This window comes from Chiroxiphia lanceolata, chromosome 9 (assembly GCF_009829145.1).
Source record: "Chiroxiphia lanceolata isolate bChiLan1 chromosome 9, bChiLan1.pri, whole genome shotgun sequence".
In the NCBI taxonomy this organism is placed as follows: Eukaryota; Metazoa; Chordata; class Aves; order Passeriformes; family Pipridae; genus Chiroxiphia; species Chiroxiphia lanceolata.
Genome location: NC_045645.1, coordinates 27,073,592 through 27,088,667, shown reverse-complemented (window position 1 = coordinate 27,088,667; position 15,076 = coordinate 27,073,592). Strand labels below are relative to the sequence as shown.

At 48.7% G+C, this 15,076-nt stretch overlaps 1 protein-coding gene across 1 annotated transcript in view; it reads right to left on the bottom strand.

Moving 5' to 3' along the window:
- Nucleotides 1-1,944: 1,944 nt before the first annotated feature.
- ACBD6 (acyl-CoA binding domain containing 6) overlaps nt 1,945-15,076 on the bottom strand; it is an 83,051-nt gene continuing 69,919 nt past the window's right edge. The window contains 2 exon segments of the mRNA XM_032696157.1: nt 1,945-2,546; nt 6,646-6,676. Of these exon segments, the coding sequence (XP_032552048.1) occupies nt 2,392-2,546; nt 6,646-6,676 (186 nt within the window). The 3' untranslated portion in view covers nt 1,945-2,391.

Here is a 15,076-nt window from a genome sequence, read left to right as displayed (position 1 = left end):
CTTCCTCAGTGGGAGGGCCGTGGTCACCATCAGCACTGCCTGCTCTGGCACCCCTGGCTGTTTGGGATCGGGATCGCTGGCAGCCTGTCTGGGAAGCTGGCATTCCTGTACGGAACAGGTGACATTGGTCATGGTGCCCTGGCTTTTTAGAGAGGTGGGTGGGTTTGGGGTGGGCGCCTCCATCAGTGCCACACGGCACCCCGAGGTGCCACAGCTTTCCTGCCACCTGCAGCAGTGGCAGTGGGTGCCCAGCACAGGTGAGATGGAAGAGCCGTGCCAGGCGGGATGGGGGGGGTTCCAAGCCCCTCCGTGGGGGCACCGGTGTGTTGGCTTTATATATTTTAATCATTTTAACATTTAATGCTTCTCAATTAAAGTGATTTCCTGGAGTAGATGCCAAGCTTAGGGTGAATGCACATTAACCACTTTCTGTATCGGTAGTTAAAGGCACCAAGGGATTTAAACAGCAATCCGCAAGGCTGCTGGGGAAAGGTTTGGCTGAATAAAGCAGATTATAAACAATAATATATGTCTTTCTCTCCTCCCCCCCACCCCTGCTTTCTTTTTTTTTTTTTTTTTTTTTTTGGAAAGGCTCCAACCTCACAAACAGACCTAAAGTGCTATAAACATCTCCAGGGCTGAGCGCTCGGGCCCCAAATGTGCTCTCTGAAAGCACCAGCACCGTGGCTGCTGCTTTCCATCCCGGCTTTAACAAGAGCTTTTTTACTACCCAGCGTGTCCATCAAGCCAGGCAGTGGCTGTGCATTATGGCACTGCACAGCAGTGGCCTCGTTTGTCCCCAGCCTTGATGCCACCATCACAGAGCCAGTGTGACCCCAGTACTGCGGTTGGGTCTTTGCTACCCGGATGCAAAAGCTACGGGCTGTGATGAGCCTGGGCACTGCCAGCCTGGGGGTGCCCTGGGCAGGGGGAAGGGGAGCAGAAGCCATTGTAGGCCCTGGCTTAATATTAATGGAAAATAACTCTCCAAGCCATTTTCCCCACCATGGAGCCTGGCCCGTGCCGTGTGTGGTGCAGTGGTGGTGCTGGAGCCAGAGCAGTGACTTTGTCAGTGCTGGCAGGAGCCAAAGACACTGTGAGGGGCCAAAACCCTCGTGCCTCCTGCCTAGCCAGTCCTCAGTGAAGGGAACATTCCCATTTCTATTCCTGAGGCTGGATGTGCTGCAGAAAGGACTTGATGGTAAGTGGCTTCCTGTCACAGCAACGGAGATCTCCTATGCTTCCCCTCAAGGCTGTTAAATCTTGTCTGGGGAAAAGCAAACTCACAGCAATGTCCCACAGGGAAGGCATGGTCTCCTCTTGCCACACACTCACCCAAGGCAGCAGCCTCCCTCCCACCTATCCCAAAGCACAAACCCAGCCCTGGCAGCTCCTGTGACTCACCAGCACAGCCCAGTCGGGACCCTGATGAGGAAGGAGGAAGCCCCATAACCATCCCACCTCACTCCAGCACTCAGGCATTGCCATGAGGCACATTTTTCCCACTTTCTGGATATTTGGCCAGCTGAGAAGACCATGAAGTACCCGAGAGGCCCACAGGGGTGACAAGGTGGGTGCAGGTTTATCTCTGTGCCCAGCTCTTACCAAACCTCAGCTCTGAATGAGCCACTCCAGGGACTGGCACATGGCAGGAGGACCTGGAGCTGATTATGGAGGTGAGGGTTTAAAGCCATTTTATTCAACAAAGTGGTTGTGTGATGTGGTAAAAGTCCTGTCAGCTTGGAAGGGTTGGTTAGCAACGTGTTATGTGAGAAACAGAGGGACAGACAGACACTTGTATGACCCTCCTGTCTTTGCAGGCCTCTCTCCACAGGACAAGAACTTGAGCAGAGCTGTGGCAGCACTGAGCTACCTCCAATCCTTATTGCTCCCAAGGAATCAAGTCACTCCCTGAGAAAAAAAAATCAAAAAAACCAAACACTCCATCCCGACACTGTGCTTTTATTTATAATATTTCGTTTGGACCCAGGGGGAAAAAAAAATAAACCAAAGTTCAACCTGAAAGGGAGAGATGAACATCCCTCACCCGGCCCAGCAGCCCTACTCTCCCCATGTAGGAGCCGACCAGTCAGCCCAGGCTGCTCCAGTGAGACAGCCAATGCAGTACTTGTGTTTGATACATTAAAATAATTCCTGGGGCCTTCTCCAGGCCCTCTCCCCACTCCCTCCCCCCTCAAATACTGATAAATGTCAGAGCATGCAGAACTCTGATCCCATCCTGCCCAGGGTGTGTGCTTGGCCCTCGTGCTGGAGAGCCCAGCCAGACCCTGTGCTCTAAAAGGTCCCCTTGAACACCCGAGGGGACTGGGGAGGGCAGCGGGGAGGGGGGGAAGGGGTGTTATTGCAGAGCATCTCTGTCCCTCGGCAGGGTCAGGGCTCGCCGGTGACGTGCTGCTGCAGAGCCGAAGTGATGGCTTTGGAGTCTGTCACCTCCTCCGGCAGGCAGCCCTCCTGGTCCCGCAGCCCGGGGTCTGCTCCCGACCGCAGCAACAGCTCCACGATGTCCAAAAACTCGCAGGTGGCAGCTGGAGGGAGAGAGGGAAGGGTTAGTCTGGGGATCCTGCCCCGAGGAGGCGGTGATGGGCGTTGCTGGAGCGGTGGCTGTAGCTGGCGACTTCCCATGCGTGTGCCGGAGGCAGGAAACGCCGTCTCAGCACCTGGCCCGGCGCAGCAGATCATTTTTCGGGGCAGTGTTCAGTACACAATGTATTACTTTGGATTTAATAGTGCAAAGGAAGGAGAAAAGACAGAGTGAGAGCAAAGCCAGAAGTCCAGGGGAGGTGTTATTGGTGCAACCAGCACCCCAGAGCCCACAGCCCAGACACGGAGCTGCCGGGAGCCCAGGGGTTTGCACGGCATCACCTGGGACACAGAGGGAGCCTGGGCACAGTTGGCTCCTTCACATCCAGGAATGGAGACTGACCCTGGGAAGGGCCCCAGAGTGCTGGTGCAGCACTGCAGAGAGCCCCAAAGTGCTACCCGGGAAAGCACACCCTGCCTGCTTTTGTACCAACAATTTATAATGCATTTATCTGTATCTATACCTATAGCTATATCTAATGTATCTATTCATGTATAACATCCCTGTAAGTCCTCGCCCCTCACCTGCCTCCCGAACCTCCCAGGGCTCCACAGGCAGCACATTCCAGGCAGGACATCATCAGTACTGCCTTGCTCCTGGCTTTCATCCATCATTTCTCCTTGCAGAAACTTCAGATGGTTTTTAGCTGCTGGTCATCCCCTCCCTGAGCACCAGCTCCAAGGGGCTGTGTCTGTGCCCCCGGACAGCTGGTAATGGTACACACACTTGCACCTCCACTAGGAACTGTTTCTAAATCCCTGATTTTCTCTGCCAAGATAGAATCAAGTTTGACCTGAGCTCCTCTCTGTCCCCAGGATGTAACAATCCTACCTAAGGATGCTAAAAAAAATAAAAGAACCAAGAAAATCAGGAAAACTCTTTTAACACTTAAGAGATGGACTTGGTTGATATCAGCAGAAGTTCCAGACCCTGGATTTTCCCTTAAGGCCATGCAAAGCAGATCCTAGAGAAGCCAAAACTGTCTTATGAGGCTGTGAAGGTGGTACCTTTCCTCTTGCATTGTTAGCAATTGGTTTTAATTGTATTTTGGGTGCTTTTATAATGCAACCGACTGACTCTTTTAGTAACTAGAGAGTCTTTTGCATTACTCTGCAATTCTCTACTGATCCAGCAATGTCTCATTAAAATAAAGTCAATGCGCAATTGGAGTTTATACTGAAGATAAAACAAGGAGGAAAAAAGGGGGAAGGGGTTGATGAGGAAGCAGGTGGGGGGTGTGGGTGAGGCTGAGCTGAAGAGCCAGAGGGCACACCCCTTTGCAGAAAGCAGACTTCCAGAGATGCCAAGGGAGCTGTGGTGGCAGGTTCTGGTGATGGGGAGCTGGGTGTCCACACAGGGAAATGCAACTTTCTCGTCTGGTGCCACCATTGGGCACAGCTCATGTCCTTGAGCGGGCTGGGGACATCCCAGGGGATGAGCACAGCTGCTGGATTTATGGCATCCTGGGACCCTCGATCTGTCAGGGGCCGGAGCGGCAGCCCTGACACTGGCACGGGTGAAGATGAATTTCCATTCAGCGCAGTTCGCCTCCCGACTCCATTAATCCTCAGGGTTGAGATGATGAATTCTTTTTTTTTTTTTTTTTTTTTATTATTTATTTTCCCTCCAGCATCCCCTCCCACTGCCCTGCCACAGCGCAGACAGAGCCGAACAGATGGTGCTTTGCAGGGAAGCCGGAGCGCCCATGAGGATACAGAGCCTGCCCACTCCGTGGCCACGTGGCCACCACGGCTCGGAGAAGCCTTGATTTCCTCTGGGAGAGGCAGCAGCAATGATTTCAGTATTCCCAGTGGGTGAGTGGATGGATGGATGGAGAGGAGCCGAAGGCTAACGGGCCCTTCAGCAGGGAGACCATGGTCAGAGTGACCAGCCCGGGGCAGAGCGGGCCCGGCAGTGGGTCCCACCGGTGATCCGGTGCCTCCGGACCGCGCTGCCGGATGGCCTCCACTTAACCTCCGATTAAACCCGGGGTCGGCGCCCATCGGAAGGAGGCAGGATTTATAACCCGCAGCAGGATGCAGTTTGACACCGGCTGTAATCAGGAGAGCTGTCACCACAAGGACAGCTGTCAGGCCACGCCGCCTCATAAAAAGGGATGCAGACACCCTAAAAGCAGTGCCTGCCTCGCTGGCCTTGCTGATGGGATTTAACCCTTCCCTGAACAGCCTCCAGCAAAAGGGAAGGCCTTGTGAAGGCACTGCTCAGCTCAGAGACAGTTTTCATAGGAGCTCTCACGCCTCTCCTCTGCAATTAACAGCTTGGTTGTGAAGTGCTGACCAAAATGGTATTGGGGGGTTTTCAGTGAGCTCCGTTCAGGCCAACAGGCACTTGAATTCAAACCAGTCCCTCATTTAACAAGCTGTTTCCAAGATCGGGGGGACTTATGATCAGGTCAGTAAGTAAGGGAATGAGGACAGCCTGGGTGCAGTGATGGTCACCAGGAATAGCTGGGCACCCATGGACACAATGGACCTGTGTGCCAAAAAGGCCTCCCTAAGACAATATACAGGGAAGAGAGGTGGGAAGGGGGAGGAAAAAATTTTAACACTCGAAGCATTTGGGAAGAAAACCATGGTAAACTGCCACTATTGAAATATCTGAGCTGTCAGGGTGGATCAGAGAAACTGTTTCTGAAATAACGTTCATTAAATCAGTTATGTTTGTTTGATTGTTAAACAGGCTGCCTCAGTCACCAGCCAGAGTGATCCACCTCCACAGAATTTACACTCAGGTGATGCATCCACTCCTTTTTTTCATATACTGGCCTTGCTTGAATCAGATTCTCATGGGTAAGTTATATATGTGCTATGCTTGTGCAAGACCTACAGTAATGTAATGTACCTACTGTAATGTGTACTCCTCCATAGGCAGATGTCAGTCCTGGAGTTGGGAGCAGGGAAAGCATCTTCCCAGGAGAGAGAAAGCCCAAAACGTGGAATGGATTAGGCAGAGAAGGAGGCAATGTGGCATTTTAAGTGTTGTCAATCTGTGGACAACGCTGTGCTAAGCAACAGATTCACTGCTCCAGTCACAATGATAGGATTTTGAAAAATAGAGTATCCTACAGGAAAGATGACATGAGGAGAAATCACACATTATTGTAATTACAGTCTCGGTTCAGGGGCCCTGGAATCTGGGAGTTTAGCTCCAGATCCAAATGCTGTGCTTTGGACTGATGCTCTGCAAAGCAATTTTGCCATCCTGTTAATGTCCTTGTGGAGAGATCAGGGAGAGAGAGAAAGACACAAACACTTCAGAATGACAAGTATGCTCTTAATTACAGTGACAGGCATCAAGAGAGAGTACAAAATAATAACTGGCTATGTCTTAATTTTGGGAAAAAATTATGATCCAGATTAAATCAATACTTTTTTCATATTCCCCCACACATCAGCACCGCATGCATCACTTCAGTCTCTACTCCTCTCATTTGGAGATAGGACAATCTTTCAATTAAAGACTCCTATAAAATCATGTATCTAATTAGCCTGTAACTGCAGGAGGGACGCGAACTGTGACTTCCCCCTGCTGATTTTTGTAGTAGAGAAGCTGCTGCTCTCTCAGCTGCAATCAAACAGGTTTGTCACCAGGACACGTAGAGGTGGAGGCCACCTTGGTCATCCCCTTCCCCTCACCTGTGTAACCTGTTAAAACTGATACAGACCCTCCCTGAAGGCCCAGGGGTTTGGCATTCCCTAATCAGAGCCACTCCTGGGTCTGGAGGTGGCACAACCACATCTTAGAGACACATAGGTGTAAAGGAAAACTCTGCATCATTAACTGGGGGCAAAGGAAGGCTTTAAGGTGACATTTGCAGAGGAGAAGGAAGGGAAGACAGCAGTCTTCCTTGCTGCTTCTCCCACGGCTCCTACTCCTACCATGCTGGATTTGATGGTGGAGGTAATCAAATCCAGCTTCCCTGCTCATTTTTCTCCTGAAATTTGCTTTCTGTGCATTGAGCATTTACTCCAGCTGCAAATCCATCCTGTTAGAGAGGACAACGAAGATGAGAGGCAGCTTACCATAATGGAGTGCAGTCTGGCCTTCCCCATCCTGAAAAAAGAGAGAGAGACTTGATTTTAGAGGTATAGGCAATGTCGTGGGGACACAAGTAAATCACAGTTTTAAATAAATAAGCTGAATCACAGCAATGTTTTAATTGACTAGATAAAAAGGCCAGGACATTCAGCTACCTGACAGTTGGGATTTGAATCATCATCCACCCATCACTCCATATTGACAGATAATCAATATCTATCCACCTGTAAGAGTGCGTGGATCACGTCATGACTTGAGTATAATGCAGTTCATAGTGTTATCACTTCAATCCCATAAAAATGAAGGATTTCAGTCCTATGGCCTTACTCTGGGATTCTCACTAATCCTGATGCTTTAGTGCAAGATGTTTCAGTGCAAGCCCAGCCTTGGCCTACCTGAGAGAAGGGTAAAGCACCGGGACACTGTGCTGCACTCTTCAGCACAAAGGATCACACAGAAGGAAAATAAAATCCAGTTTTTCCCCAACTGAATAAATCTTAGGTTCCTGCTCTTCAGAATTTACATCTACCCAAAGCCCAGGTAAGTTCTGTTGGGTGAGGGAAGGGTACAGCGCTCAGGGATGAGCAGGTTGCCGAACTCATGCTTGTGAAACACCTGCAGCACAAGGGTAAAGCAAACCACATGATTTGCAGGTGTTGGCACACAGCCCCCCTTCCAGCTTAACACATACACCATTGCACCAGCTGCAGTGCTTTGGGAAGTGTGTCCCCTTCCCAGGCTCCTGTGTCCCTCCCCAGGCTCTGCTGGAGAGAGCACATGTGGCACACCCAGCAGTGCACACCCAGGCACCTCACACTGCCACAGCCTCCTCCTGCCACCAGAACAGGTGAAATAACAGAAGGAAAGAATTACTGGCCACTTTGCTTTCACTATCCCATCAGGATTAGCCTCTAATTCAGTTCTTTGCCTCCTTAATTTATTTGCATCTGTCTATGGAGACTTAAGTTTTTAATTACCATCATCTTTGGGATTAAGGTGCAAATTCTGGTGTCTGTTGTGGATTCTGGAGTAGGCGAAAGGGAAAAGGAGAACAGGAAAACAGGTAGAAATCTCACCCGTAGCTGGAGACTTCTGGTTTCCCACCTGCTATTCTGTTTGATATTAACCCTGCTGAGCTGAAAAACTAGGAATCATCTGTGTTTCAGGGTGGGAGATGCCACCCTTTGCTCTGGGACATTGCACCAACACAACAACCACAGCAACAGAGACAAAAGAGGAAAGCCAGATGTAACAGGCGTTTGCTGCCTCAATATCCATTTCATGTTTTTTCCAAGTAAAGGAATGTGCCACTATGTCCCACTCACGTCAGTGAACTCACACCAGTGTTTGAAGACTCCTCATTTCAGGAGCCTCTTTCTACCCAAACTGTGAGGACATAATGCAAATGGGCGTCATTAGAGATACCTCAAGCCAAAGAACTGAAGGAATCAAGGACGGCATCCATTGATTATTCCACATTAATAAGGTAACTGATCTGAGCCAGAGCCCCTGAGCGCTCCTTAAGCACGTGCCTGCTCGGGGGAGTGACAGGGCCGGCACTGACTTCAGCAAAATACGGAGCAGGGCTGGGGAAGAAGAGGCAGCAGCACTCCAGATGAGTTATTGGAAAGGCAGGATGTCAGATATGTGGGCTGGGGGACGGGAAGCCACCTCCCCTCCGCATCACCGCCTTCGAAACTGCAGCCGACAAAACCCACAGGTGAATGGGACTGGAGCTGTGCAGTAGAAATCCCTTTTCCACGGGAACACTTTGCTGCAGAATTCCCTATAAAACACACAGGACTGCTCCAGGAATACTACAGCCATTTGTTCCTCTTCCAAAGGCCTGTGGAAAGCACTGCTGCTTCAGCAGCCGGCTGGATCTAACGAGGCTTTTTATTTCTCTTAGATGTACTTCCTGGCATCTGTTGGGCTAAGGAGGGAGCACGAGTCCTGGTATAGGAGATGCGTGTCTTTAATCCCAGTGCGGTTTTTAAAAAGAACTATTAATCCAATGTTATGCAAACATGGTTTGCACTTTATTTACGCTGTGGATTTCCCCCCCCCCCCCCAACTTTGAGCGTTCGGGTTGGCCAAATGCTATTTGTTACACTCCTCAGATGCTGTGCTATTTGCTTGTATTTCCTCTGTGACAAATTTTAATCCAGGTAAATGGAAAAAGCTTTAGCGTGGTCACTCACTAAAGGCCTTGAAATGCCCTCGGGAAGCTGCTGATCTCAATCCCTCTTTGATTTGGCTTTTTGGAGCACCGTGGCTAATCGCAGCCCGACGTGCCCGGCTGCTCCAGGTACGGCAACGCTGAGCCTTCAGAGCAAAACGGTCACACCTGGAGACTAATCAAAGACTGGCTGTGAAAGTGAGGATTACAGCTCCCATTGTGGGAATTATGTGAGATGAATATTGCCCACGAGAAGCTGGAAATGCTTGTTTTGCAATGAAACACAGTGCGCAGAAGATGAATTAAGATGGCCTTGATGCAAGGGATATTTCCTGACATGCGACAGAAAGCAGCGGTTCCTAGAGAGCATCCTAGGGAGGTGCAGTGTGTTCTTCTCCCAGGATGTGCCTCTGTTGGGATGAGTGATCCCAGTGAGTGGACAGGGACAACCTGGTGCAGCCTCACCCTGCTGGCACCAGTCAGGAGCAGGGCACCTGGAGCGTATCCTCCACAGCCGGGAGGAATGCAGAGATGCCGACAGCGATCAAGGAACAGAGATGCTGATTGTGATCAGATGGATAGTTTCAGCAGATGGACCAAAGAGAAGGTGTTGAGTAGGGGAGCTGATGTTGGGGAGTGCAGAAGAAGGGATGAGCAGCTCCAGGGCCAACGTACAATGCCAAGCTCTGCTCTGTGCCAGGATGCCTCTGAGAAATGCCCTTTCATCATCACGTGTTAGCTGGGATGTGTCACTGTGACAGGTTAAAAAGGAGGAAACCTGCTCTAATTCAGTGAACTTCAACACAAAAGGTGGGAAAAGCCAGGCTCAAATCAGTAATACACATTCTGTAAAGGCTTGCAAGGCCCTGATAGGTGCCCGTCCCAGAGGCCCTTTTAGCAATGCTCCATCTATAGAAAGGAGGAGCTCCTGGAAATGGCAGATACCCACACAGGCAGACAGAAAACAATCAGAAAGGAAAGAAAGACCATTACACACTGAAGTGTAAGAGTGCTCAGTCCCCCACATGAATGTTACTGACCAATAACAGATCTGATTCCAAGCTTTCCCCTTGCCTCCTAATGTCGGGTGCCATCCTGGATGCCTTTTACAAGTTCCTGGCACACCTGGCCATGGCAGGATGACAGCCAAGCTGCACAGCTTTGAGGGAGATGAGAGCACTTCCAAATACTTCAAAACCAAACCCCGAATGTCCGTGTCTACCAAACCCATCCAAACAAAAGATGCTACAAAATCAGCAGTACCTCCTACATCCAATGGTCTGCGACAGATGTCACTCAATGAAAATCCAACTACCAGTGGATAACTTATTGGATAACAGGATTTTGTGCTGCTCCTGAGAAATTTAAGCAAGAGAAATGAGAGAAGATGGACCGAGCGCAGATGGACCAACTGTCTTATCCGCTAAGTGGTACTATGGCTACTGCACGTCAGTTTTGTCTCATAAGTGATAGGATTATATCGGTGTTGCCGTCCCATGTTCATTCCTTGGGAATTTCTGTTCCCTGCTTAACCTAACACAAGTTCTGGACTGAAGGGCAGAGACACGGAAAACGGCTCAGCTGAGCCCTGCTGAGATGCTGTACACTCTATAAAACATAGCTGCTGTTTCTTGCCGTTGCAAGTAGACCTTGACTGTCCAGTGTTTGGCTGTGGCTTCACAGGACAGTTTTAAACAGTGTGCTATAAACACTGATTGTCCAGACCTGACTCATTACAAGCTGTGTGCAGAAATCTCTGTGAGAGGGAGGGTAGCCCTAAGGGAGACACCGCCTCTTCTGCATCTCACCTGTTTTACTTAGCACTTAGTAGAGAAAGAGGAAGAACAAGTCCATGATGGTTACCTGGGTGAGCTTTGGTCCAGCCTGACCAGTGATGAAGGTGATAATGAACTGGACAGCCTCCACACCAGCACGAGAGTCTGTAGGGGACTCCAGTGCTGCTCCACACAGGCCTCAACTCAGTGCCTTCAATCACATCCCCAAGCACAGACACCGTGAGTGCACCGTGAAAAGCACAGCAGAAAACATCTACACTGTCCTTTCCCTTTGAGGGATAGCACTTGTGCTTTTCATTTTAAGGTATTTTCCCCCCCATGTCACCTCTTTTTCTGTTCATTTGTGGTAACTTTCAAGGTGCACACTCGTTCCCATTGACAGGTGCCGAATGTTGGCAGGGATCGCAGGAGATAAGAACGATGCGGTGATAAGAGTGTTTAACAGCGCTGGGTCCTGGGCAGCACGGATGGGCCAGAGGGAAGATAAATATTTACACTACATCTTTAGAAGGTGAGTGAATAAAAAGGGCCAGAATAATACAGCCTCTGAACAAGCACTGGTGCTTAGGAGCTGTAATATAAATCTCTGCAGCCTCACGACACACACTCACTCAAGCCAGGGAGATGAAAAATAGCAAGAAAATACTTCCCTCCACTTTTAAAAAGGGTTTTATTTCTCATTTATTTCCACTTTAGACTTCAACTTCCCAACAATTTACTTTAACCTCATCATCTTCTTATTCTCTCTCAGAAATTTTATCTCCAACAAGACTGAGGGTGAGGCTACAGCTAAAAGCACACCAGAATTCACATGTTAATACCCACAAATACGTAAAACCAGGCAATGGGGGTTAAAACAACCAGTCTGAACTCCATCAAACAATTCAGTAGGTAGCCTTAACCCAGCCTTTATATTAATTTTCACATTGCTTTTGAATGCAGCAGACTGGGTTTGTACATGCACATTGATACATGTCAAATAAATGCTTGCCCAAGTGAAGCAGATAGAGGAGTGGCAAATGCTGGCATAGAAAAGCGATGGTTTAGTTTGACATGTGATCCTGTTCCTTTAAAATCCCTATCTTAGGCCAGTGTGCACCCACATACACATAGACTTTTGCTTTTAGTTGCCTCCTGAGCCTTAAAGCAATGCCAGCATCAGTGCAATTTGATAAACAAGACCATCCAACAGCTTTGTGCCAAAGTCTAGGATCCCAAATAGCTCTGACCCCAGAAAAATAAAGCAGATCTTTATGTTTTCTCCCTACTTTTGGTTTTGCTACAGCAAAATATATTTGTGACTGCTCACCTTCACCAGGTGTTTTAAGTAGGTGGTCCATATGGGGATAATTAGTTGGCTGGTGTTTGTGAAGTGCTTGTAAGGTTATGGCTGTTAATGTTGGCATAGGCTGTTGTGCGACATCACCAGGTGCACCCTTGGTCCCAGCCTGAAGGCAGCTCAGGCACTCCCCAAGGATGGGACATACAATACTTCTGGCAGAAGAAAAACCAAAATCCATGCACTGGTCATGAACAGCTGTTATTTGGAGATTGCAAATAGCCCAGGCTGGCAAGTGCAAGGCTTGGGTATCTTCAAGGTTTGGTTCCTCAGTTAACTTCCACCTCCCCCTGCAAGTGGGTAGGTTTGGCAGGGACCCCTCTCTTACTGAGCTGCCCCTCCCCAAGAGCTCTCAGCTCTCTCCTCTGCCCCCTTCCTACCATTCAGACCTTTTCCTGCACTGTGCTGGGCAGATATCCCCGAGGATGGAAGGTGCTAGACAGATTTTTATCATCACCTCTTGGGCCATTCTCCAGAGGCTACTGCCAGGCTATCATTTGGCCTATCTTCTAAGTGCCTCACAGATAAATTAGATCTGCATAGAGAAGCAATTATTACATTTCTAATGGCATGAACCCTTACAGCACAATCTGCTACTGAAAGGCAAGGAAAATTGCATTAGCTTTTGTTTGATTCAAAATTATGATCAAGGGAAGAGGGATGTTGAAGCCCTTTAAAGCCAAGCCTATGAGCTGGGGATCTTTCTGTCTGGGGACCTCCCTATTCGTATTTGCTGCCAGAGCTCATACTCGTGGTTCATTTAGGAGCACTAATTTGGAGTTAAAAGCAGCTCTAAGAAAGCTCAGAGAGAACAGGATGCCCAGGAAGCACCACTGGCTCCCTCCTGGAGTCTGCATCTGCTAATGCACCCAAACGCCCCCAGCCTGAGGAGTTCAGTGTGCCAGGGTTACGCTAATCCCTCATCGCCCTAGTTTCTAACTGGTGCCGTACCTAAATTTCCAAGTGCAATTTCAGTGGGATTTATCACATCTACTATGATCAGCATGTAGTGCTGCTGGCACAGATACAGGCTCTCAATATCCCAATGCAGACATGGCTGTCTTTAATTGCAGAACAAACCGATTTCTGAACCTACACAGCGGCTCACGCAGCAGCACCGAAACTCTCAGGGCTGTTCTGCTGTTGAGTATTTTCATCCTGTTTTGCAGCCGGCACTCTGTGCACAGCTGTGTGCTTGGACATATTTATAGGTTATCCAAAGAATATTTGCTGCTGCCTGTTACTTCCAGCACCAGGCATCTTGCTGGTCATCAAACAAGCGTGTTGGTGCAATAGAAAAGCTGCCAGGAAGCTGCGGGGATCAAAAATGTGTTTGGAAAAGTCAATGCCTAAAGCTGTAACAAGTGTCACGGCGCTGTGGCTGAGCCAGACTCCGACAAACCACGCAAACGTGATCCCAGGCTGTGAAGAGGATGTTATTCCAAAGGGCAAGATCCCAAAATCTCTCCTATCCTGGTGCTTCCCTGCCCCCTCCTCGTGTAAAAGTTAGTCGCTCCTGTACTGCTTTATCACTTTAGCGTGGCTGAGGCAGATACCTGGTTATTTAAGGGGCAGGATAAATGGGCTGAGACAGCTTTCCCATCCCCAATTCACTAGGGAACGCTTGGAAATTCCACCTGACACCGGGACCGCTCTGTGCTCTTAAACAATCTCCCGTCTGATCCGATTGTTCCCCAGTGGGGAGGCAGGCTGCAGCTAGCTCAAGAGTCATTGATTGGATTAACAGCCTAATTCCCAACAGATGAATAGAATACTGATGTCTTGTCAGCCCACATCATAGAAGGAAAACACAATCTGCTTCTACAGCCTCGAAATTTAACCCTTTGCTTTCCCACTCCCCCTCCCCAGGGCTGGACACACGGGTCCAGCACTTTCAGCTGGAGATCCTACCCATTTTAATGAGAAAAGATATATTAACCTTTGGGACACTTTGCCTAATAATCTACATGCTATGGGATCACACGCTATTTTCTGTAAGGTCGGTTCAGTAAGAAACCCTCTTTTCATCCCTTCTACACAGAAAAGATTTATACCAGGGACTTTTATTATTTTTCCTTCTCCCTTTTCCCATCTGCCATTAAAGGAAATACTGTATGCTTCACAGTAAGCTGCTGAAAATTCATTACCTTAGCGACATTTATCCTGAAATATACAGATATTGAACGTTTTCCGAGTCTATCATTTGATCAGGAGGATGGATCTGCCTGGAGAGGAGCACCCAGCCAGGTTGCAGGAGAGGCATCCCTGCAATGCCCTCTCCCTCCAGCAGCTCTTGGCAAGCCCTGGGGCAGAGGAATGAAGCTGGGCACATCATTTGCTCTGGGAGAGCTCCTGTTCTCCACCTCCTAATGGAGACACTAATGTTTTCTTACCTCATAGAAAGACTGTGATAAGAAATTAATTGCTACTGGTCAAATGTTCACTACTACAGAAGGAGGACAGTGTGCATATTAAAGAGATTCTCCAAGAAAAAAAAATTATTTATGGACTCCTTGGCACTGTCTGCATTTATTTCCTTGCTTGGGAGACAAGAATAAATAAAATTCATCCGATTTTAAGAAATGCATTCAAAATGACCTCTTTTTTTCTCAGATCACTGACGTCCATAATGCTGTGGGGTTTGTTTCCTTCTAACAGCCACCTTTTTATGCTTGCATTTACAGAACAGTCAGATATGTGAGGGTATTACTGTGAGGCACTGACACAGGTTGCCAAGAGAAGATGTGGCTGCCCCATCCCTAGAGTTCAAGACCAGGTTGGACAGGGCTTGGAGCAACCTGATCTAGTGGGAGGTGTCCATGCCTGTGGCAGGGGGCTAGAATGAGATATCTTTAAGGTCCCTTCCAATCCCCTCCTAGGAGTCTATGATTCTCTACACTTTTAAAGATCTAAGGTGCGCATCACCTGAGATAAGCCAGGTTGCACTGTGAAACAGAAATAAGATATTTCCACTTGTATTTAGATTTTACAGCTTGCATGCAGAGTGGAAACATTCCCTCTGTCACTCCTTTACTCCAACAACCTAATTAGCCCAGCACTGACTAACACAACTAACAGGAGAGAAAATATGAGAGGACAGA